Below are 26,872 nucleotides of genomic sequence, written 5' to 3' on the forward strand. Positions count from 1 at the left end.
AAAAAGAAATGATTAAAAAAATACGCCAAATTTTAAATTTATTAGTGATAGGCCTAAAGTAATAAAAAGTGTTGTATTTAGTCTTTCAAATGCGCCAAACCGCAAATCTCAATTATTTGTAGACACAGAGTTCCAAGTGAGTTTATGTAACAGTGCGCGCATAATTTGCGTAATTTCAGATAGTCATAACTACACAAATAATTAATAATTGTGAAAATAAAACAATACGGGTCTTTTTATTTGATGTCTGGAATTCATGAAAAAAAATTCGACCATTTCCGAGAAGGTAGTGTTTTATGGCTGTGCGATTTGACGTGGAATGACTCATAAACAAAAAATAAAATATCAGAAAAATTAACTAAAAAAAGATATAAAAAAAGTCAGGTTTAAAAATGTTAACAAAACATGTGTTAAAAAACGCTCTTCAATTTCTAAAATATGTTATGAAGTTAACGGGAATGAAAACAGCGAGTGAAATATCTATACCAGTAGTCAGGTTGCTTGTTTACATTAGGTGAAGTTACTTTAAACTGCAATATTAATGTTTAATTCTTATGTAGTTTCGTTGTTTTCAATATAATTTCCATTCCTCTCAAATTCACTTATATTATGTTTAGTCATTTATAGTTCAGTATTTTATATCTATACTAATAAATAAATCTGTAACAGAAATTTTTCTGTTAATTTTCGCTTTTCCAAAAGTAATTGGTGTTAACATGTATAATTAGCCATCCTGAGACCGAAAATCGCTTTTTGAAATTTTTTTTTTTGTATGTCAGTCGGGATGTTTGTTACCTTTTCACGCGATAATGGCTGAACCAATTTATATGAAAATTGGAATATAAATTAAGTTCGTTCTAACTTACATTTTAGGCAAGGTCCGTGGACGGTTGGTCGCTATCGCTCTCACAGGTCCCTTCATAACAGCTTTTAAAGAGAAAGTGAAGGCGCGGTAAATCTGTGACGTCACCACGGGGACACACTCCATTGTCAACCCCTTGGCTTGCGCTGCCTTTATTAGTAGTTACTGGAATTTAGAAAACGCGGGGTGTGTTTGTGATTTTGTATATACCTTGCTGGTGTGCTGTTTATAATAGGCTTATATTGTTACTATTATAGCATGCAAAATGCCAAATTGTGTGGTGAGCGAGTGCCAGAATTATAGCAGGAAAACTAAAGGCTCGAGTGTTATTTATCATACGTTTCCCTCTGATCCAAAGCTCCGAAAGGTTTGGGAGATTAAGTGTTATCGAAAAGATGAATTTAATCTTGAAACTGCGCGTATTTGTTCCGAACATTTCACATCTGATTCCTACGAGCGTGATTTGAAAGCCGAGCTTTTGAACATACCAGCAAAGAAAAAATTGAAATTAAACGCCCAACCATCGCTGAATTTACCAGTGTGCTATGTGCAAAACAGTGAGATAAACAGTGCTAGAAGTAAACGTGTAGAAGAGAGAGCTTGCAGAAAAAAAGTTTTGTCTGAGGTAAGTGAACAACTAGATGCAAGAACAACAGTGCGGCAGGACGATCCATTGGGTGTGTTATCTTTCGTCTGCTCATTGGAAAATGAGGGACTGGATCTCAAAAAAGAAAATGAAGAACTACGTATAGAAAATGAAAAACTTAAATTAGACATTGAGAAGTTAGAGTCTAAATTAAAAGAATTACAAATAAAATATAAAAATCAAGCACATTTTAGAGTCAACCAAAATTCACAACGACAAAGAAAGTGTTTAAATCGCTTAGTAAATGGAAAAGTAAAACATTTATTAGCTAAAGTGTTCACTCCAGGGCAAATAAAAATGCTTATTAGCGGGAAAAGAAAGCAAAGATGGGAAGAACAAGACATAATTCCGGCATTAGCTCAGCGAGCAATTAGTGATAAACTGTACAATCATTTGAGATCACAGGTGGGAATTCCTCTACCAAGCGTTGCTACTCTGCAGCGTTGGACAAAAAAATTGCCCTTTTCTCCTGGTATTCTTACACCAGTACTGAAAATTTTAAAAGAGCAGGGGATGTCTTTGAGCGAAATGGATAAGTTATCTGTGTTACTATTTGATGAGATGAATGTCAATGGTGTCATTTGTTACGATCACGAGGATGATTCGATATTGGGCCCTCATAGAAATGCTCAAATCGTAATGATCCGAGGATTGACAGGTGAGTGGAAGCAGCCCATCTATTATGATTTCGACAAAACAATGAACAGAGAGCTACTGTTTGAAATTATAACAGAAATTGAAGTGGCAGGTTTCAGAGTAGTTGCAATTGTTTCTGATCTGGGTGGCGGCAATAGAAGACTGTGAAATGAGTTGCAAATAAATGTAAATCAAACCTGCTTTACAAATCCTGCTTCGGATGCAAATATTTGGGTTTTTGCAGATTTGCCCCACCTGATTAAGTTATTAAGAAACCATTTTATTGACAGTGGGTTTCAGTTGAATGACACAATTATTGAAAAAAATGTAATTGAACGGATTATTAAATCCGATTCTTCGGAGTTGCAACTATTCCCAAAATTACATTGGGGTCACATTACTGTGCAAGAGAATGATAGGCAAAGAGTTGCACCAGCTATGGAACTTTTTTCACATCACACTGCTGCTCTAATCAAATATTTGGTACCCGAAAGTGAAGAAGTTCATGAATTTTTTCAACTCATAAATGACTTCACAGATGTAATGAACTCGGGAATTCCGAAAGATCCTACACACAATAAACTGAAATGTGCCTTCGGAATTAACCACAATGAACAAGTAGATATATTAAATAGAATGGAGGAAACAATAAAAGAACTGAGAGTCAGAGGCAAAAATACTCTTCTACCTTTTCAGAATGGCTTCCTTACCTCTATTAAGAGCTTGAAAGGGTTGCATAGCGATTTAAAAGAAAAAGGAATTGATTATATAATGACCAGGAAACTCAATCAGGATGCTCTGGAAAACCTATTTTCCCAAATTCGTGGGATGGGACATTTTTATAATAACCCTCTGCCCGTCGAAGTAAAAAATCGCTTACGCCTACTGATATTAGGATGTCGACTGCCCCACCCTACAAGTGCTCCAGTAGAAGATTCAGGTGGAGTAATAATAACAAAGCAAGTTTTTCAGGATCTCGTAGACATTTCTCATGAAAGCGTGAATGAAATCCCTGAGGAACTAAACTCATTGGAGATGGATATTGATGATAGAATTGACACAACAGAGCTGATGAAAAGGGAAGAAATGGAAGCGCTCAGTTATGTTGCTGGTTACATTGCTAGAAAATGTAATAACAAAAGTGCTGTTTCGGATACTAATTCCAGTCAACAATCTCCAGGATGGATAGAGGTCGTTTCTCGTGGTGGATTGGTTTATCCCTCTTGTCAGTGGATGGCAACAATTGAAGAGTGTGAAGTTATATTTAGAAAATTTCATAAAAAATCGGTCAATAGGAAAAAGAATGTAATTGGCCGTTTATTTAGATTTTTGAGGAAAAAGTTTCCAAATGAAGATCCGGAATTATTGAAGTTATTTAGTAGAGCACGGACATTTTTTAGAATTCGTTATCTAAATAGAAGGAAACAGGACGTCAAAAGAAGAAACCGTATGAAGCAGAAACAATGGTTGCAGAGCTGCTCATCGCGTCCTTCACAAGACTAGGTGAGTCAGTTTAAATTTTGTGAAACATTCTTTAAATAAATTGTTCTATTTGTAAAATCAGTGTTAAATGTTAAAATTGGGATACTTTCACTCCCCGCTGCTATTGAAACCACTTTATTAAAATACTATAGGTTAATTTACAAAATATTCATTTAACAATTCTGTATAAAATTAATTATTAATTAGTTTTAGTGCACACACTAGTCCAGTGTTATTAAGGGAAATTTAATACATTTTGCATGCGTAATTTAAATTCTGTCATTCGCCAATGTAGTTTTTATTTATTGAACACTACTTTAATATAATTAATATTTTGGACTCGGAAACAGAAATTGATGTGTAAAATAAACTAAATATACCTATTGTGCAATGCGTATTCGTTAATAACTTTCTTTAAAATTGGACCGAAATATTCCACAGAGGTTAGAGATACAAAAGCAAGTTGGTACAATGAAGCATTCGTAATAGTTTTTTATATTGCTATAAGAATTTGGAAAGTAAACAATCATTGAATAAAAAAAAAAGATGGGGCATTGAAGTGGGAGTTCTATATCTAAGCCCTTACTCCTTCAGTGTGTATGTGACCCAAACAGATATATAAATATAGGTCTTTAAATCACTTGTTTATCGCTAGAAAGTGCAAGCTGAGGGTTGAAAATGAGTATAGTGTTCCCGTGGTGACGTCACAGATTTACAGCCCCCTCGACTTTCCCTTTAAACGCTGTTATGAAGGGACCTGTGAGAGCGATAGCAACCGACCCTCCACGGACCTTGCATTTTAGGCTATATGTCATTCAAAATACTTTATTTAAAAGGGGAGTTATAAGGGGGCCTGAATTAAATAAATCGAAATATCTCGCTTATTATTGATTTTTATGAAAAATGTTACATAACAAAGTTTCTTTACGATTTCCGATAAGTTTTATTCTATGCAAAATTTTGATAGAAATGATATTATTATGATGTACCTAAGTACATAATGATATTTCCGTGCAGGAATTCTGCATTACCATATGGCGAGATATATCTATTTTAAAATAACAATGCTTTTTATATCATTGTCGCCTAAGATTAATATACGAGTAATGAAGATAAAATTGTATTTGACTCTGCATTTATTTAAGGTGGCCTTGGACAACAATCGGATTAATATTTATTTAACCCTTTTATATGGATGATATATGTTTATAATATACTAAATATTATTATAAAGAGAGAGTGTTTGTGTGAGGCAATCTCAGAAAACTATTTAATAGATCTGAATAATTCTTTCATCATTGGAAAGTGTAGTTCCTTTAGATGGACATAGGCTTTGTGTCATTACAGAAGCTCATGAGTGAATCGAGGACTGTGCACAAATGAATATAAGATGGGACTAAACAGAACCTTACACACAGAAAACTTTGTATACTGTCGAAACTAATAATTAGCGATATGTAAATTTTATGCTATTTGAAGGTACCATACTGAAATTTGATGTCTGATTTGCGTTGCATTTTTTATGAAAATATGAAAGTCAGAGATGGAATAATTTTACAAATATACATGCGGCACATATTAAGTATTAATTATTCAGTAACATAACAGTACTTATTTTTATTGCTTAATTACGTATTTGGGTGAGCTACTGTAATGTATACTTAATAGATAACAGTTCTATGTAGTGCACAATACTCCATATTGAATAATTAACAAACCAACATCTTCAGCATGACTTGTGGCTTGTAGGTAGGCTATCTCAAACCCCGAACTTCACCCTCCTGAGCACGAGATCTTATATACTCTTGGTTGGATGTTACAATAAAAACAATTAACAACATAGGTATCTCAGTCATAACGTAATACAATACCAGATGAAACTATGAAGTAATTACATAATTAAAATATGACTATTTGGTCTAGGGAGCATCCGTTTTCGTTGTAAGAATAATTCGTTTAACATATTTGTAAATTAGTCTTGAATATATTGCGCTGCTGGAAAAGTTTTTCTTCCTGAGATTCAAGAGCCCCCACAACCAATTAAAAACTTAGGTAGGTACTTATAGCAGTACATCCGTTATCAATACACATTTTAAATAATATAGGGCAGTACAACATCTTATTTCAAATGGTATTGTTTGGTGACAAAGCCTTTTTTCAGCTGAACCTTCAGTTCTTACAATATATTCTATTTCAGACGCTGTTAGGTCTAACATAATACCAAGCTTAAAAATAGAATTAATCAAACAACTCCAGAAACTATTGCCTGGTAATAACAGTTACATTCATAGTTCTAAATACAACTTTGAAAGTAATTCAGGAGCAAACGATTTATAACTGATAGTAATAAATTAATTATTCACTAACAATAACAAAGCTTTATTTGAAAAAATAAGAGATTGAAGTTAATGATATTTATTTATTTATAAAATTAAGGCAATGTATAGTTTATGCTGATGACATAATAATAAGTGCAAGAACAAAATCGACTTTGATTGAAACATTTAACAATTTAAAAGAACAGGCAATGAAATTTGGATTGATAATTAATGAGAAGAAAACAAAATTCTTAAAATGTAGCACAAAAAGCGAAACTTTAGGAGATCTTAAAATAAATAATACAATGATCCAACAAGTACCAAGTTTCACATATCTTGGATCAACTGGTAATAACAGCAACACCATTGAGGAAGAGATATTATGGGAAACAAAGCATACCATGCCAACCTGCAGTTATTTAGAAGTAAATTGATATCTAAAGCTATACTGTACTACAATAAGACCTGTAGTAACTTATGCCAGCGAAACATGGGTCCTTAAAAACAACATAAAACACAGACTACTAACTTTTTAAAGAGCAATATTAAGAAAAATTTTTGGTCCAACTAAAATGAATGATGGTATATGGAGAATTAAATACAACAGTGAACTGAATGAGCTGATAAAGAATAGAAACATAATAAATCATATAAAATCGCTAAGATTAGGATGGTTTGTTCATATAAATAGAATGAAGAATAATAGACTGATCAAACAAATATACAAATGGAAACCAATAGTTAACAGAAAGCAGGGTAGACCAAAAAATAGATGGGAGGTTGATGTCCTGAATGATTTGAAATTGATGAAGGTGGAAAACTGGACAAAGATAGTTGGAAGCCGTAAGGAATGGAAGAAACTTGTTGAGAAGGCCAAAACTTTCATCTGAGAGTTGTAGAGTTGTAGAGCCTGAAGAAGAAGAAGAAGAAGAAGAAGAAGAAGAAGAAGAAGATATTTATTTATAACAAGTGCAACGAAGCATACGGGTATGGCTAGTATGTCATCCCATGTATAGAATCTTTGGTATATCAGTATACTGTTGAATATTGTTGAGATTCTGTTTTTATTGTTGTGTGTTATAGTTTGCTAGTATTCATGTACCTAACTGATTTGGATTTTATTTCAACATGTAGGCTTGTGATGTTGATGGTTAAGGCAGGATAAATCATGGTATGTAAATTTCCAATCTGATATCTGGCTTAGTGACTGAGGAAAACCATGAAAAAAATCCTAGTCAGTTTGATCAGCTACGGATTCGAACTCAGGACTTCCTGAATCTGAGTCTCAAACACTACAGTCTGAGCAATCTTGCTCGATTATAACAGTTTTAATTAATAAGTTGTTATTGAAATTCATAAACTAGCTGTTCTGGAAGTGTTCTGTGCACGAATAGCAATTTGTACTCAAATATTTTGTATTTTATTTTAGCAAGTTCTCTAGCCGAATATTTATAACCCATTTTCACATCTGAAATCATTACAGCAGAATGTAACTTACAATTAATTAAACGAAATAAAAAGATAAAAACCCGGAACTTACATGTTAAGAACATGCCAAGCGTAAGCCAGTAGGGCTACACTAAAATATGTATGGATTTTTTTTGTTTGCTTCTTTGGAGAAAGTGAAGAAATGCCATTCTGGGTTTCGTCCTTTGTTGTTGCTGCAATTTAAATTCTGAACAATAGAGTTCATTCAAAACCCTCATTCTTATAATAAATCTTTTACTCCTGGATCATCACCATAATAGATAAACTGCTGAGTTTTCCAGTAGTGTTAGTTATTTGCCGCTTAAATCACTAGCTGTATGCTTGCACATGTCTTTCTGGCAGAAAAAGTGGTGAAGTTTCCTTACTGTATGAATACATACACTGTCGTTATACTCTAAATCCAATTCTCCTGCTGAAACTTCAGTGAAGTATGTTCATTATTTTCAGGCAGATGATGAATAGGACTTTCAATATCAGATTCCTCTGAATCACTAAAACATGGTATAACTCCTGTGTCCAAATCTTCAGACAGTCATTTCAAAACTCTTGGATCTTCCATGTTGTTCAGTTTAATAATACTTATAAACTGTGTTTCAACGCAAAAAAATATTGCTTACAGTGTGGTAAAAATTCTGGTGACGTAATAATAATCATTATCTGAAATTTTAAATTTAATAACATGTGCATTGTTAGTAAATGCTAGTGGCTTGGTGTTGCAATTATAATCTTTATTTTGAAGACCTGAAAAGAATAGCTACATTGTTGATTAACGATGAGCAGAAAGCTCACTCCTGTGACACAATCATGTAAATAATTCTCTGTCGGACAAGAAGTGAAATGCACATCGATGATAGCCTACACATGTAATCCTAACACTATGATTCGAAGGTAGGTAGCAGCCCAGAATCTAATATTAATTGACTGAGGCAATATCAAATTTTAAAAATCAAAGTGAGCACCACACTCACATGTTGGTCAATGGCAAATTAACAATTAGAATTTATTAAACAAATGTGGGTGCAATAAGCAATGCAATAAATGTGCTGAAGAGAGATGAGTTAATATGTTTATTTAAAATAGCAGCTATGCTCAAACATATAAGAAATTGTCTTATGTTATCTAACCAAGAAGAAATGTTCGTAACAAAAAGTAAAGAGAGTTACAAGAAAATGGGCCCTTATCCTCACAGACCAGGGTGCTATACATCTAAGATTTTCTGGGATCATATTGGAATCGAAATCTGTGCTCTGATGTCCTGAAAATAATTCTTGCGACACATAAATATCCTGGTTTTGAGCGAATAAAAAAGAAAAGAATATTCTCTTCATTTTATGGGTATGGCAGTTCAGAAGGGTTAAAAATACAGAACTTGACGGATACATACATCATTGGATTTAAGTTCATGATTCAGCTGGGTTCATATTGAATTAAACTTCTGTTTAATTTATTAGAGATGCCAATTCGACTATTCTCAGCAATTCATCACTCCTGACTGGTGTTTATGTTATACTTCGGGCATCAGCTGTTTTTATGTAATGCATACCAAGAGAGAGGGTATGAGGGAAAGAGAGAGAGATCACATGAAAGCCGGATGGCTGCATGGTTGGTGAATCCCCGTCCCCTGAAATTAGCTGCCAGTAAATACACGCAGTGACTCAGCTGAGAATGGGTGTGGTTTATTACATTGTATTGAGTATTGCAATTATTGCATATTCAGCGTGTGAACTTGTACACTTTTTGAAAACGTAGAATGCAAGGAAAAAACTAATGATCCAAGTCTTGGAGGTAATTTTTAGTATCAGCCTGGGTAGTGCAGTCGGTATAGCACTGGCCTTCTGTGTTTGAGGTTGCGAGTTCGATCCCTTCCCAGGTTGATGGCATTTAAGTGTGCTTGAATGTGACAGGCTCATGTCAGATAGATTTACAGGCATGTAAAAGAACTCCTGCGGGACAAAATTCCAGCACACTGGCGATGCTGATATAACCTTAGCAGTTGCAAACGTCGTTAAATAAACCAATTTTTTTTTTTTTTTATTTTATAGTGCGATTCACATGATCTCTGTCCATACTCAGTGTCTTATATCTGGGACTTTGAATATTTAGTTTTGATCAACTGATGTAACTGGAGATGCTTGAATCAAGCTAGTGTAAAAGGACTTCTGTCTACCACAACTGTAGTATTACCTTTCATTATTTGGCAGATTTGTTTTATTTCCTGTAAGCCAGTACTTTTTCATTAATGGTATTTGAGTGGGCAGGAGGAGATTTAAAGCATACTGGTAACTCTTTGTATAATAAATAAGTTCTTTGAAAGTTTTACAACTCTGAAGTAGTCTAATAGTATATCCACACATAAAAAGGGTAAATTGAAGGTAATAAAAATATTGGTTGTGAAATAACTTAAAATAAATAAATAAATACACACTGATGACTATTAAGTAATTTAAATTAAATAAATAGCAACTTCATCGTGTTTTATGATGTTATTTTATCATCCTCTTAATCCTGATGGATATAACATCGAGACTAGTCAATCAGCTAAAATAACATTATAATCTAAATACAAAGTGGAGCAAAATGTATGGTACAAAAAGAACGATGAATTATAGAAGAATGTTTGGCTATCTAGAAATACATTTTATTTGCAAACAATGTACACATTTTGCCATTACTTTAATGGCAACAGATGCATATTTTTTTTAATTACATCCGGTAAATGTCCTCCCTCATTCACTTTACAAGTGTGTAGTCGACTCAGGAAACTATCCATCACATGTGCCAGCATGTCGCGTAGAATGGCTGCAATTTAATCCAGTAATCTGCAATTGTCTCCTTGCGAGTGGAATAGACCTTCTCCTTGTGGATGTCACCATAGCAAAAAATGAGTCGGCTCAGAAACAGCTGTCACAGTCTGTTCATGCTGATATTGACTGTGTGGGCAATAGCCCCATCTTGCTGGAACCATGTGTCAAGATGTCCTATCCTTCTTAATTCAGGTACCAGGAAGGTGTTGAACATTTGAAAATATCGTTCTGAGTTAATAGTAGTGGTTCTGCCCTGGGGATCCTCGAAAAAGTGTGGGCCAATAATTCCAAATCTGGCTACACCACACCACACTGTAACTTTAGGACTGTGCAGTGGAGTTTCATGAAGCGACTGAGGTTTGGTGTTTGTGACCAGTACCATAAGTTTTGCATGTTGACAAATCTGGTTAAATGGAAATGTGCTTCATTCAACACAACAAATCAAGCAAAATATTGTTCTCAGCAATCATTTCTTGAAGTTGCACATGGAATGCTATTCTCATCTGCTGGTCAATTGGACGTAACTCATGAACAACTTGCAGCTTGTAAGGATGGAATTTCAAATCTGTTTTCAATATCCGATGAAGCGATCGCTGGCTGATTTGCATTGTCAGCAAATGTCAATGGGCTGAGTGCTGTGGACTTCGCTGCATTTCTGCTCAAACACGATTGACATTCTCAGGCCTACGTGACGATTTCTTGTTTTTCACTTTTCCATGTTCCCTTCAAGACTGGACCAATTGCATAATTGTCCGTCTGTCAAACACGATGATACTGTTCTTGGTGAAAGAAATGCTGAACTGCGATTACACTATTTAAATGAATAAAAGCTTCCACAATGTGATTGCGTATTTGTATGGACCATTGATTCATCGCAAATAAAATGGCAGACCTCCTCAGATAAACAATTCCAAAGTCGCCATGCTGTGTACTGTTATGCAGCGTTGTATTATGTAAATGTACCATACATTTTACTCCACCTTGTATTAACACAATGAAGTTATTATTTATTTAATTTTATAGTTCATCAGTTATTATATAAGTGTTAAAAGAATGTAATGAAGAATGAAGAAAAATAAACTTTTAATTTATTTTAAAAGATAAAAAGGGCAGAAATTGGTCCAATCAGTCACTCGTAAATATCTCGAAATATGTTTAAATCTATATAACTTACAAGTCAACCCAGTAATAAAAGGCAATTTTCCAAACATCCGGACTCCGAACATGACAGTTATTTCAAATTTATGTTTGATAGATAACATTCTTTCTTTGCTGAAATGAAACTACTTTTATTATATGCGTGGGGAATTGATTATTATGATAATTTAATTAAATAATAGCACAATTGTAGGTATTACCACATCTACACTAATTTGTGGATATAAATTTATGTAAAATGACTTTCTCCACTTACAATTACAGATGTAGGTAGAAAATTATGTGTTATGTCACATCTTTGCTTTAAATTTCGTTAGATTTAAATTTGTGAACTTGTGAGTACTTTTATCTCCATGGAGAAGCCACCTCTTTCCATTCCTTATGTGGGTTGCCTCTGTTTAGTTTGACTGCGAAATATACGTTACAGTAACAAATAAAGCAAACATAAATGCTGTCTGTGATGTAATTCATCAAATAATTATGTAATTGAGTTCCTTATAAAAAGGAGAAACCTTATGTCCTTGTTTGTACTCGTAATCTCATTCCCTTTCTTCATGTTCAAACCACAAAGGTAAAGAAAAGTCTGAGGCTTATATTTTTCTCATTAGCAAAATTGCCAAATATTCAAATCAGTCATTGACTTCTTCTATTTATTTGTAATTACTATATAGTTATATCTTACCTTGCAGATGAGAGAGCGGTTCAATGCAGTTGATACGGTGGGGAGGACAACTTTGAACCAGGCAACACCTTTGATCACATGCAAATCTAACAAACCAATGGAGAGAGCAAAGAATGGAGCTCGGTACTTTCGTAATCCACCACAGCCCCACATGTGCATTCAAGACTTCATTCAGGTAAGCTGTTGACTCATCACTTGCCATTCATTGACCTTTCAGTGGACGTGTAAATGTAAATTTGTTGCATTCTAGTATTTTTGTATGATGTCATCATGTTGCAGATAGAGGAGATGGCCTCCAGATATGGAGGGTAACTGCGACTCTATTGAATAAGCAGTCACAGACAGTTGATAAGAGGTGGTCATCCGGGGGAGGGGGGGGTCTCGACGAAGGGCTAACAACCCATCACTGTAAAAAAAAAGAGCTTCTTACAAAACCTCAACCTAAACCTCGGAATGGGACTGATTCTTTGGCATGACGAGAGGAAATTAAACCCAGAAGAAATATATGAAATGCTTGCTATTATTTGGCAGAGAAGCTTTTGTTATCCAGTCTGCTCTGAATTTATAAAACAGTTACACTACCAGTTCTTCTGTATGGTTGTGAAACTTGGACTCTCACTTTGAGAGAGGAACAAAGGTTAAGGGTGTTCGAGAATAAGGTGCTTAGAAAAATTTGGGGCTAAGAGGGATGAAGTTGCAGGAGAATGGAAAAAGTCACAGAGTGCAGAACTGCACCTAACATAACTAGGAACATTAAATTCAGACGCATGAGATGGGCAAGGTATGCAGCACATATAGGTGAAGCTAGAAATGCGTATAGAGTACGGCATTAGTTGGGAGACCTGAGGGAAAAAGATCTTTGGGAAGGCTGAAACATAGATGGGAGGATAATATTAAAATGGATTTAAGGGAGGTGGGATATGATGGCAGGGACTAGATTGATCTTGCTCAGGATAGGGCCCAATGGTGGACTTATGTGAGGGTTTCAACGAACCTTCGGGTTCTGTAAAGGCCATTTGTAAGCAAGTAAGTTATCTTCTTGCTGCTACACATGCCAATGTATGGAAAGTTGCTATCCTGTGCAGGTGGCTTGCCTAACAATCATGATCTGTTATCAACCTGAACATCATAACAGCAGATTTATGTGGGCTTTCGGGGATTATCTCTGGGTTATTAGTCAATAAAATTTCCCAGGTTTTATCTTTTGCTCTATCCGAATTTTGTTGTTTTTGGACAGATCTGAATTTACTTTTGATTAGTTGTTTTACAGAATAAAGTGAAAGTCTGTTATCAGATGGTTGTAAAATTTCATTGTCCTTTTTAACCAAAAAGTCTCCTGTTTCATTTCCCTTTATATAGCAATTGGAATGAATTTGCTGTAAACTAATTTTTTTCTGTAGTTTAGTTAGGTAATAGATCATTTTCTCACAATCTTGAATTTTAGCCCCTCTTGTAGAATGTAGATTGTTGTGAAATTATAGCTTGTATAGCTGTCCTTGAATCTGATAATATGACATTATTATTTTGAATTTATTTATCTATGTAAGAGCATTTGCAATGATAGTAGCTTCTCCTTCAAAATTTGTTGTATATTCTTCTTCAGAATGGTAAAATGAAAAGAGACGACATGTTTCTCAAGCTTCTGCTCCTCTGGAATGTGATATAAGAAATTCATCTGTATAAATATTTGTAACCATTCCTTATGTGAATATCTTGTCTCAGTTGTTTCTATAGTCAGTGTCTTCAAAACAAGTTTATTTGTTTCAGTTTTTTAACATCGTCCATGAGGACCAAAGTCTATTCTATATGAATGGTATTTAATGGGTTGTCTTTCATTAATACATTTTCTTTCCTTCGTGGAATATTTAAGTCTTCTTAATTTCCTGTATTAACTTTATAAAAATTTTTAATCTACCCACAGTTTGGATATTGTACTAATTATTTCCTGTATGTGGCAAACTAATTAATTTCTCATACTGTATTAATGTTTGATCTTTCATTTCCTCAGTTATATTACAAGTATCCATAAGAACCTGCATAGCAACTATTGGAGTTGTTTTTATTGTTCCAGTAATTAATCTGAGGGCCTGATTTTGAAATCAGTTGAGTTTATCGAGATAGTTTTTGGGTGATGTTATCAGTACTTCTCCTCAATATTGGATAATTAATTTTTGATATATATTTTGTTTGTTGTATTGAGAGTTTTTCTTATGTATCTCCAATTTTTTTCTGCCAGTATTTTTAGAAGTGAAAGTCTTATTCCCTTTTCTGTAATATTATCTATGTGGTTCTTCCATGATAGTTAATCATAAAAAATAACTCCAAGATATTTCGCTGCATTATCCTAGACAGGTTTTTATTGCCGTATTGTAAAGTTATCGTTACCTCTCCCTTGCCAAGTGAGAAAATTTCATACCATGTTTTATCAGTGTTCGTTAAATTTTCTACACACGAAATTTTTAATTGTGATATTGAATTTTGGGGAGTAATTTGTAACTGGGCATTTAGTTTTCTTAGTTTAGAGGTCCACTTGACTAAATCATCAGCAAACAATGCAGTTTTCATTCCAACCTTTTCCAGAATGTTAGAATTTTAGGGAGTCACTGATATGTACATAATGAATAAAGTTGTACTAAGAACTGATCCCTGTGGTAAACCTCTGTGTCACTGTTTATTTTGACAAGTATTATTGTTAAACTTTGCAGCACAAAATCATGTTATAAATTCTGAAAGCTAACGAAACATATTATCCTTTATGCCAATTTTGTGTAATTTATGTAACTTGTTACATCTGCAAATGGAGTAATAAACTGCCTGAAAGTCTGTTAAAAAACATAACACTTGAAAAAATTTAAGTCAAATTATAATCTAAGTTTTAAAAGTTTTTATGTGCTTCTGTGGCTATGTTTGTGATAGGCAAGTGTTAATTCATGTCTTGGGAGGAAAATATTGCATACTGGATGGTTTATATTGCGTATTGGGTAATTTATGGCACTCTCTTTGCTACTTTCTGCCTTCATTCTCTATTTATTGGTAAGCAATTAAAGCCCTTGCAGGAAGAAACCAAAGCAATATTCCGAGATTATAATTTTGTTTCCTGTGTATGCTGGAATTCTGTAATATTCTACTCAGTTTTAAGCATTTAAGAGTTAAGATGCTTTTAAGTCCTAAGGATGCTACTAGAGCAGTTGTGTTAGTAAAGAATGAGCATAGTTTGCGTTATGTGGCTCAAATATCGCATACTGTGCAAAGCCATTAGGAACTGGTTTATATTGCTGGGTTGTTCAGGTTAGACGAGAGCATACAAATTAGTGTTCACGTCAGTGCATCCCAATCAGCAATCAGCCTCTTTCACTGACATAATTTGAGTCTTCAGTTCAGTAGCACTCATTTTCAGCACCAGTTCTTTGTACATACATTCCACCTAAAATGAAATATTTGCTAAAATTAAAATTATTAATTGTTAATTTTATATAAACTCCTAAAATTCATAAATTTGATTTTATAAAGTCCTAAATCTCTCGTTTTTTAACTTCTAAAAATCCGTTTACTAATGATAACATAGGGTCAACTATAGACCATTGTGTAGCCTTCATTAGGGTGAGGGATACCTTGATCAGTGTTTGTGGATGTCTGCTACGAGAATGGTCAATATGTGTGCAAAGCTGAATCTTGTGTGACGTATTGATGATTTTATTTTGTTTCCTTAGGATTTATGGATGTGCACTATAAAAGAAAGTGTTCTAGATCTTGGAGGATCAGAAAGATTACAATGTGATGTCTCCTTAAAAATGATTACCAGTACATTTTGACAATTTTTTACATTTTCAGGTCGTTACATTTCTTTATTGTGGCCTGTAAATTTTTGCCTATGTCAAAAGTTTCTCCTCTCCTCCAGTGATGACTCTGCATCATTCACACAAGTGTCCTCATTTAGTAGTGACACATCAAAGCCACTTTAGTATTGCTCTGCACTATGGGAGGCGAACTATATAGCATTACATGCTGTTGCTGCTGGTGATGATGATGATGATGATGATGATGATGATGATGATGATGATGATGATGATGTGATGATGATTAATGGAGCAGTAGTGGAATGCTATTTTCTTTTGGATATTCTTGAGTTTATTCAGTAGCTTTTGTATAGAAGTAGTCCTATGTGCATATAAAGTTAGTGTGTATTTAATATATTAAATAAAACCCCATGGAGTTAGTAAAAATGCAAATAAGATTGATCAACATTTAGGGAAACCCATTAAAGAGCAGCTTCAATAACCAACAGTTCAATATCAAGATTGGAGGAAGATGAACATGGTATGAAGTAACTTTCCTTATATTTTGATAATATAATATGCTGCTCCTGATGTCCCATCGTCAGATTTTCGTGATCCATCTGTATAAATTTGAAGGTAGTTTTTATATGGCATCTAACTGAAGCAGGAATGGAGAATCATTTTAGAAGAGTTTCCTGGGATTTGTACTCTGTGGTCTGGAACCATCCACTTGCAAGATCTACAAATTATACAATTATTTACAAGGTACTTATTCTAACTGCTACATTTTTACGAGGGTTGGTTAAAAGTAATGGCAACACTGCTGCTATGTCAGCCACGTAAAATTTTTTAATTAGTTATTTTACGATGCTTTATCAACTGCTATGGTTATATAGCGTCTGAATGATATGAAGGTGATAATGTCAGCGAAATGAGTCCAGGGTCAAGCACCGAAAGTTACCCAGCATTTGCTCTTAATGGGTTGAGGGAAGCCACGTAAATGGGTCATTTCATAAGTCCTGGCAACTATATTGTAACAGCCAATAAAGCTGTGGGAATAACAATTCACTAAATGCTATTAAAAGTCACTGGAATGTGCTTCGCAATGCTAGTACCAAATTTGGTTCGGGTACAGGAGGCAATGGGTAAGGGAAATTCGCGGGTGCATGGGCAAAGAGAGTTAAGTCCAGATTTCTTGTTATTGAGAAAATTGCATTTAAAGTTTCTAAAGAACTCTGTAATTAAGTGTTTGACATAAAATTAAAAAGTTTTGTATGTTACTGTTCATTACTTATTCAGGAAACAATATGTGGATATTGAGATTCGATTAACCTTATTAGAACTTAATAGAATTAATATTTTTGAAAACATTTGTTGATATGTGGACTTACCTCAATTTGCACGATCGTGTTTTGGACTTACCTCTTAGTTGAATGTTATAAATAAATGTTCATGTGTTTCATTATTCATAGTACATTTTGTATTAATACATATTTCTGATAGGCATAGGAAATGAAACAGAATCACTTAAAAAAAAAAAAAAAAAAAAGGAGAGCTGTCTCTACATAATGAAAATGAAAACTGATTGAAAAATAAATTTGTAGCATTTTAATTAAATTACTGACAGCAAATTTTATTTTAATACACAATCTTGTTAGTGTAAGTGAAAGAGAAAAAATATAAATTCAATAGAAAAGAGTCCTCTGTATTATTATTATTATTATTATTATTATTATTATTATTATTATTATTATTATTATGAAAACTAACTGAAACAAGTACATTATTGAGAAAATTACTCATTATCATAGTGTACATTGTCAATAGCGGGGAGAATGTCCTGCACATCGGCACTCGTCACCAAATTTTCATAAAAACTCCAGAAAATTCTGGAAATGAAGAGCCAAAATTCAACGAGATCTGTTTTCTTCTCCTTTGAAACAGGATTGAGACCAGAGTATTCCTGAGGTGGATTGAAATTGCTATATTCTCTACCTGTCCTTTGAAGATTCACAGAGTGGAAAATGGAATCATTATGAAGTGAAGTTTTGAAATAGTGTGTTCCACTGTTTGCTTTCTCATAGTGAAGTCGACTTTATTTCTTTCCAATTGACTTTCTCCCCTGCTTCATCAACCTTCCTCATTTGCATTTCCTTCTTTAACAGAGCCAAGAATCCCATAAAGTCTTCAGTTTCCATTTCCGTAACCAAGAGTTGTTTCTTCTTACCACACTGGCGAACCAATTGAGCCCTGTCATGAGGGTGGTGAATGGGTGTATCATATAGTTTTTTTTCTCGATGATACTGTGGTCACCATTACACTCCATACATGTATGGTCTGGGACCAAAAACTTATGGTCAATTACGTCGATATGTGACGATTCCTTAATGACCACCAAACACGTAGCAGCAACGTGGGTATTTTTATTTTGTCCTCCACAAGTATCTGAGTACATTGTCTCGTGCTTCACATGTGTACTGGGACTCATTAGATACTTGTAGAGGTAGGAAGTTACTTCATTGGCTCCTCTAGCCACCATTGACTCGTGCCACGTAAAACAGGTCCCTTGACCCATAACACTCATGGACTGTTAGATTGTAAGTTCACAATTGAAGGGTGTTTAACAAAAACGTCAGTTGTCCATACTATGGTAGTTTTAGTTAGAGCGGCCATCTGATGCTCCTGTGGGACATGCATAGTCACATGTATTCAGTTCTTTAAAAACGTCGATAGTACAGTGTCGAATGGCTTTTAAGAAATTATGTTTCTGTTAAAATGTCAATAGTCCACAATATTTCTTGTAAGAATGTCAGTGTCCAGGTTTCATTGATCTACATAGTGTTGGCAGCACCATCACACCAGAGTAACAGAAGTAAAAATGTAATTTGTGCAAAGGATTTTTTGCTCCCATTATCCATATATTATGAGTTATGTGTAAACAACATACTGCACAAAATCCAATAACAAAGAAGTGTGATCATACAAATTACCAACGCCAAATGCCAATTATTGTTGATGCTGTGAAGTATTTTCAAGATTCCCACAAAAATGTGATTTTGGACAATTGACGTTTTTGCTAAACACCCCTCAATTTTATTGTCGTCTATAGAATACCAAGGAGCTGCTTACCACCGGGGTTGGGAGGCACTGTTGCATGTCGAAGCAAATTGTTTTTCCTGCTCAGTCCTCTGTAGACTGCTCTCGGTCTTTACACATTTCTAAATGCTCTTCGTACTCTTTCTGTAATATTGCATTGTCTTTCGAAACTTTTATAGGCATGGTCAATCTATCACAAGTTTGACAAGTGTCTTTACTGGGTGATTTAATTGTCATATTTAAAGTCATGGTACATCTTCTCATATATCTTGCGGTTCACATAGTTCTCTGGATATTTATTTTTGTACTCATTGTATAAATCAGCAAGTGTTATGTAAGAATATTACAATATTACCGAAGTGCATATGGTATTTCCGTGCAGAAATTCTGCATTACCATATGGTGAAGAATGGGTATGATGGAGAAAAATTCTCTCTGGCACCGGGACCCAAACCCGGTTTTTCAGCTCTATGTGCTGACGCTTTATCCACTAAGCCACCCTAGATTCTATTTCTGAATTTTCTCCATTCTACCCCTTCTTCACCATAAGATAATGCAGAATTTCTGCTCAGAAATATCATTATGTACTTCGGTACATCATTGTAATATGATAAGCATAAGTAATCACTTCCGTGATTCAAGACGGCGCTTTGTTCCGTCAGACCCTGGCCACTTAGTCACTCGTCATGAGTGCACCTCTGTACATAATGTTGGACATTGTGCCACCGTCACATATTCTGTAACACAGTACATGAGGGTAGGCCACCAAAAGGCAACAAGAGAGGTAGAACTTAAACTGAGAAGTATTCAATCTGGCATTGGAACTGGAATCCAGTGTGGCTTAATAGATAAAACATCAGCACGTAGAGCTGAAAACCCGAGTTCGAGTCCCAGTGCTGAAGAGAATTTTTCTCCATTCTACCCATTCTTCACCATTACGTAAGAAGCCAAATATTTCTTTTGAGTGTCTTTTCTTGATTAATGACTTTCTGTAACCAACAGTACTTTCTTCTTACCACACTTGCGAACCAATTGAGCCCAGTCATGAGGATGGTTAATGGGTGTATTTTATCGCATTTACCTGTAGAGAAATATAGTGTCCGGCAGTTGGTTCTAATTAGTTTGGTAGAGCTGTAAAATGAAATGAGAGTAACGAAAATGAAATGTTGTCAAGACAACATTAACTTCCAAACATGCAATTTTGTTAATCATGGATGCTTGGCCAGTTAACGTACGCATTTTTGTGGTATCAGTATATATTGAAAGTAAGTCTGTTGTTCAAACACAACGTCGATTTCGCCGTGAGTTCAGTGTTCAGAGACACGGTAGGATTCCTTCGAGGAACACAATAATGAGTTGGTTTAACATGTTTAATGCCAGAGGCAATTTACAACCTTCTTTTCATGGTGGTGGGCATTATGTTTGTACTCCAGAAGATATCCAAAGAGTGAGATTGGCTGTGCAATGAAGTCTGTCAAGATCTGCAGTGTGACATGCTGTGGCCTTGCGCATATCTGACAGGACAGTTCGTCAGATATTGCACAAGAATCTAAAATTTCATCCTTACAAGATTCAAGTTGCTCAGCAGTTGAAACCACAAGATTGGGCCTCTCGACTTATTTTGCAATTGAATTTGATGTCATCTTTCAAGAAAATGATAATGTGTTGAATAATTTGTTTATGTCAGACGAGGCACATTTTCACTTAAATGGCTTCGTCAACATGCAAAATTTCCGATACTGGAGTCACACAAATCCTATGGCACTGCATGAACGACCATTACATTGTGAAAAGGTGACCATATGGCGTGCTGTTTCTGCTGTAGTTATAATTGGTCCCTATTTTTTCGAAGATGGAAATGAGGGAGCTGTTACAGTGAATGGTGAATGGTATCGACACTAAACAGGGATGAGATGGGGTTTCAACAAGATGGGGCTATGGCCCATACTGCCAGAGACACACTGCGATTGTTGAGAAATTTCTTCCCAGGATGCATAATTTTTCGGTTTGGGGATATCAATTGGGCGGCTCGATCCCCAGATCTAACAGCTCCTGACTTTTTTTTGTGGGGACACCTCAAAGCAAGAGTGTTTTAAACCAGACCACACTCTATTCAGGATCTGAAGAACAGGATACAAGCTGAAGTGCAAGAAATCAACAAAACCCCAGATTTATTGCAAAGTGTCATGAACAATTTTCGTGTAAGATTACAACACATCATAAGATACCAAGGGGATCACTTGAAATATGTAATTTAAAAAAAAAAAATTAAGACATTCCAATAAATTGCATTATTCAAGCTACATACTGTGTGTTTTTTTTTTTTTTTTAATTTTTAAACCTTATAGTCCCTTTACAACAGCATGTTGAAACTCATCAGTACCAAATACCGGACCCTGTATAACAGTCAGGTAAAGAGGGTTAAGTCCTTTCTACAGGACTTATCTCATTGTCCGTGTAAAAGTGTTAAGTCCCATTAGAGTGACTTAACACGCTTTACCTGCACAACATCACTTTAGAGATGAATAAACCCATGAGACACATGCCCATAACTGCCATGCATATGACTTAGTTGATCTTTGCTAATGATGATGCAGGCATTGAATACCATAGGCTGTGTGTGATTCGTCTGTGTCCATCATTTCTTGTCGAAATGCTGTTAAGATGTCCTCCCTGTTAGTAAACTGCTTTCCACATAGCAGCTTCTTCAATTGTGAAATGAGATCAAAGTCACATGGACTGAGATCAGATGAGTATAGAGGATGTTCGAACACGAAGAACTGCAATTTTGACGTATGTCCGCTGTTCAACTTTACTTACATCCATCTTGGAGCACAGCCTCTAGCATACTTAGTTTTGTGTGTGCTGTCAACTAGCCACCAATGCACAAAGATGCAGTCTGGCAGTGGCATTCAGTACAGTGTACAACAGGTTTTCAAATGTATATACTGCACTAACTACATTTTCGGTTATTTGGAAGATATAACATAATTGCCATGACTTATGAAATTACCCTCGTAGCATTAGGGTGTTGTGGAGCTGAGAATGGAAAGTGTGACGAGCTAGTGCAGTGAGTGGTATCAGTTGTGTAATGTTCAGTCAAATACAACAATGCCTTAAAGGACGGGAGGATAGTGTACGAGGTCTGTCTAAAAAGTATCCGACCTTTAGCCAGAAAAAATATTTCAAATACCTGACGGGGTTGGGACCCTAATCCCCTTCAAAGTAGGCCCCTTGTGCTTGCACACACTTAGCCCACCGATCCTTCCACTGCCGGAAACACCTCTGGAAGTCTTCTTTTGGAATGGTGTTCAGCTCCGTCGTCGCATTCCGCATTATCTCTTCTCTACTCTCAAAATGGGATCCTTTCAGTGGTGTCTTTAATTTTGGAAACAACCAGAAGTCGCAAGGAGCCAGGTCTGGAGAGTAGGGAGGTTGGTGAACGGTTGTAATTCCATGTTTGGCCAAGAAAGTGTGTATCAATTGGGATGAATGTGCGGGGGCGTTATCGTGATGCAAGTGCCAGTTGTTCGCCGTCCACATGTCTGGTCTTTTGCGCCGAACTGCATCACGGAGTCGCCGGAGAACATCGTGATAGTACTCCTTTGTCACCATTTGTCCTTCCGGTGCGTATTCGTGATGCACAATTCCACGGACATCAAAGAAAACAGTCAGCATCACCTTGATTTTGCTTCGCACCTGCCGCGCTTTCTTCGGCCTTGGAGACTCGGGATGCTTCCATTGCGACGACTGTCTTTTTGTTCCTGGGTCGTACCCGTACACCCATGACTCATCTCCAGTTATCACGGTGTTCAGAAACCCAGGATCAGTGTTGGCGGTGTCCAGAAGGTCCTGTGCAACGTCACGACGGAGGTCCTTTTGTTCCGGGGACAAGAACTTGGGCAAGAATTTCGCAGCCACTCGGTTCATGTTCATATCATCACACAAAATTGCATGTGCAGAATCTTTACTCACTCCAACCTCTTCGGCAATCTCCCGCACGGTCAAACGACGATCTGCCATCACCAAATTTCGCACCCTCTCAACAACAGCTGCACTCCGAGCAGTTTGGGGCCTGCCACAACGCTGCTCACTCTCCGCTGATGTGCGGCCATCTTTGAATCGGTTGAACCACTCCTTAATTTGTGTTACACCCATCGCATCTTCCCCAAACACCTGCTGAATCTTACGAATTGTTTGACTTTGAGAATCACCAAGCTTTTGACAAAATTTGATGCAGTATCTTTGCTCAATTCGTTCAGTCATCTTGCGAGAAAACTAAATCCGACAAACACCTAGAACAGCACCTTACTTGGCGACCACCAGCCAGTGACTGGCACAAGCGAATGCGGTGAAAAAATTCAAGCATGCGCATTACAGTTCCTCCTTCCACCATGCACAGTGGCGCCGCCTTAGAATCACAACTTTACGCGGGAAACATTAAGGTCGGATACTTTTTAGACAGGCCTCGTATATGCCCTAATGACATGTTTATGAACCTGGTACAATGCTTATGAATTAAAATCGAAGTTTCACGATATCATAGTGCACAAGACTATTATCAAGGACTGCGTGAAGAATGTGGTGATGCAGCATCGTCATATTGTACAGTGACATGATTGGTGAAATTGTTTCGTGAAGGAAGAAATGCTGTTCAGTATGACTCCTCTTGCTTCCTTGCTGAATGTTGATCGCTGATGAACTACGCCTGAATTAGCCACAGAGATAGACAAAATCGTGCTCCACATTTTGCATGACATTCATGGATTACCGTACGCAAAATTGCAGTGTGTTGAATACCCAATCACTGAGGTACAACAATGGCAGCGCTGTGTAATTGCACAGAAATTGCTGAACCACTACCAGATGGAAGGTAATGACTTCCACAGACGAAATGTGGGTTCACTCATATGAAGCAAGCTTGAAGCAGCAATTAAATGAATGGAAGCATTCCGGCTCCAAGAACAGTGCATTCTGCACAAGGTGATCTTCATTGTGGTGTATGATATCTATGGGGTAATACTGCACCATGTGGTACCACCAAGGCGGACAGTATAGTGAGGGTCATATAAGAACAATTCCTAAACAGCAAATATTGTTGTCTTGTCAGTGTTGCCAACTGTTACCAGATATCACACGATCCTTCGTACTAAATGACTCATTTACTTACTGTACTTTATGTTGGAAGGTTATTCTAAATAATTCAATAATTTGTAACATATTTTCGTAGGCAAACTATACGACAAAGGTATCAACATGTCAAGTATTCTGTCTGGCAATACGAAATTCATCGGTTTGACTAAACAAATGACTCACGAGACTTAACCTAAAAATGTATTTTGTTTGGCTACATGAAATTATTAGTACTAAGCTTAACTCTGAATACTTACCTGACAATAGTCTTGAATTATAACCACAACGCAACACATAACTATTATGTATTAATATTAGTACTGATATTAATTAATTACTAGTATGTTCCAATTTCACTAGTTTCCAGTAATAGGCTCAGAAATCTAGCACAATTTCAATTTCATGGAACTCCAGTACCGACAAATGTTGTCGATATTTGTTTCAGCTGCCAACATACTAGTTATAAAATCACTATCATGTGTAGTATTTGTCAATATCAAAATTCGAAACGAAGTTGGCAAGGGAAAATTCAACCTGCAAACTAGAAAATCACCACAATCCACTAGCATATGTAGTAATGGGGGAAGAATGGTTAGGTTTCACTCTTATGGTATGAAGTAAGCTGGCCCGGACTATAGATGCTGCCTATTTAAGGAGAAAGGGATAGCAACTTCTGGAAACAACCCTTGTCATCCTTCATGACAGTATGAGGAGTCACATTGCTGATGCCATGACAGATCTTCTGTGCTGCTGGTGCGGTGATGGGAAGTACTGGAATCTCAGCTACTCTCACTTTATGAGTCTGTGCGATTATGATCTCTTTCCCAAAATGAGTCACTTAGAGGGAAGCATTACAACATAAGAGACGCCATTATTCATGCCATAGGGCAGTCACTTGGGAACATCAGAAGAGATGGACATGCTAATGGTGTATGACATCTTCCACAAGTGTGGTAGAAGAGTACAGTGAATAAATGTAAATTGTGTTTTCTTTGACAATAAAGCCATTTCAAAATTATGGCACTGTTACCATTGCTTTTTATTTAACTCTCGTAATCCATATTGTATAGCTTCTGTTTCTGCATTATGATAGTTCCAGCGAAATGTTTGATATTATTATTATTATTATTATTATTATTATTATTATTATTACTACTACAGGTACTATCATCATCATTATTGATAACATCAATAGGAGACTTTAGTTTCATTTAAATTTTGTAATAAGTTCTAGCACTATATTTTCTATTTCTTATGATTCAGGTAAAAGTTGTTGACTGTGACTTTGTATTGATTCTTTTTGGTACTGGTATCATTACTGGAAAGTTCTGATAATGAAACATGTACAGTATATCATCTTACGTTGCTATTTTGAAGGAATGCTTTATGAGCCAGTGATTAGTGTGATTACATTTGTTCACAGGGTTACAAGGAACCATGTTACATCAATGTATTGTCCTGGATAAAAATCTCAACTCCTCGGCGGCCTGAGGACCCCATCCCACTTTACGGAGGAATGAGGATCCCATACAACAGCACAGCTGCATTGGCAGTGCCTAATGACAGGAAGAATCTTCCCAAGAAACAGCCTATCATATTTGCTGTGATGGCAAATCCTGAGATTCTGAGACTGAGTGGGAAGACTGCGAAAGACCCCATGGTAATTCATTTGCTTCATTGTAGATTACTTAATACCTTCATTTTTCTAATTATTGTAGATTTTGGATTTTCACAATGGTTACCGGTACCTCTGTTATCTTATTTTATGGAATTGGCAAAGAAGAATTACACTTATGTAAAATGATAGTTGTAGGGGAGCATTAAAAAACGCATAAATACTTCCTCTCCCTTCACTACAGGCTTTCTGTATTAACCTGCAGATGCACTGCAGCCCATGACTTATTGTGCTTACCTGAGTGTATTAATACAGTGCAGGTCATTACCCCTGTATCCTTAACTAAGAAATACAGTCTGCTAATAGGAATTGGTCAAGATTAGTGCTGCTCATTGGAACGAATACAACTGGCAGAAGAATTGGAGATTACAAATAAAGCTCCTCTCCAGTGATCTTCAGTACTGCCATAGATGATAGAGAGGGTATATGGAGAGATGCAGAGATTCGGAAGGAAACAACAATTGAAGGACGGAGTTCTCAAGGATGACTGGCCAACCGACCGGCGGGACTTGCGATAGTTGTGAGTGGAATAAAATGACACTGAAGCGGGTATCTGACACATGGAAATTAAATTCTTTCATTCAGTTTAAAGTAGCAGAATTTTGTCAAGGGGGGGGAGGTTATTATTAAAAATGTTTACAATTTCCATTATCGGTATTTTAAATTTTGTGTATTATTATTATTATTATTATTATTATTATTATTGTTACTCATTATTATTATTATTATTATTATTATTATGTTACAGTATATTTATTAATATTATACCATGTTCTAATAGAACATATTCATGAATAATATGTAAAAGAGTTTTTCAGAAGAAGAGCCTGAATAAATTATTTTTAAACATTAAACCTTAACATTCATACCACACATTTCTTCGGTTTCATTTTGAAATTCTAGGTAATATATTTTATGTTACAGATTAGACTAATTGGCAGTAACTATTTGTGAATAAACAAATGTTTCTAGGAGAACTATAATTGTTTACATTAGCTACAACTTTACTTTTGCTGTATATTTCGCAGTAATTGAATTTAATGACATTCGTTTGATCATTAACATAAAATTAACATGCTCTTCCACAAATGCTATGAATTTCAAACATAGAAAAAA

At 35.7% G+C, this 26,872-nt stretch overlaps 1 protein-coding gene across 2 annotated transcripts in view; it reads left to right on the forward strand.

The window, feature by feature from the left end:
* Positions 1-26,872, forward strand: part of LOC138699426 (DNA ligase 1) — a 91,379-nt gene that overhangs the window by 38,285 nt on the left and 26,222 nt on the right. For both annotated transcript variants that reach the window (XM_069825297.1, XM_069825290.1), the window contains exons 2-3: positions 12,084-12,251; positions 25,505-25,741. In XM_069825297.1, the coding sequence (XP_069681398.1) occupies positions 12,084-12,251; positions 25,505-25,741 (405 nt within the window). The remainder of the gene's footprint in view (positions 1-12,083; positions 12,252-25,504; positions 25,742-26,872) is intronic.

This window comes from Periplaneta americana, chromosome 1, assembly GCF_040183065.1.
Source record: "Periplaneta americana isolate PAMFEO1 chromosome 1, P.americana_PAMFEO1_priV1, whole genome shotgun sequence".
In the NCBI taxonomy this organism is placed as follows: Eukaryota; Metazoa; Arthropoda; class Insecta; order Blattodea; family Blattidae; genus Periplaneta; species Periplaneta americana.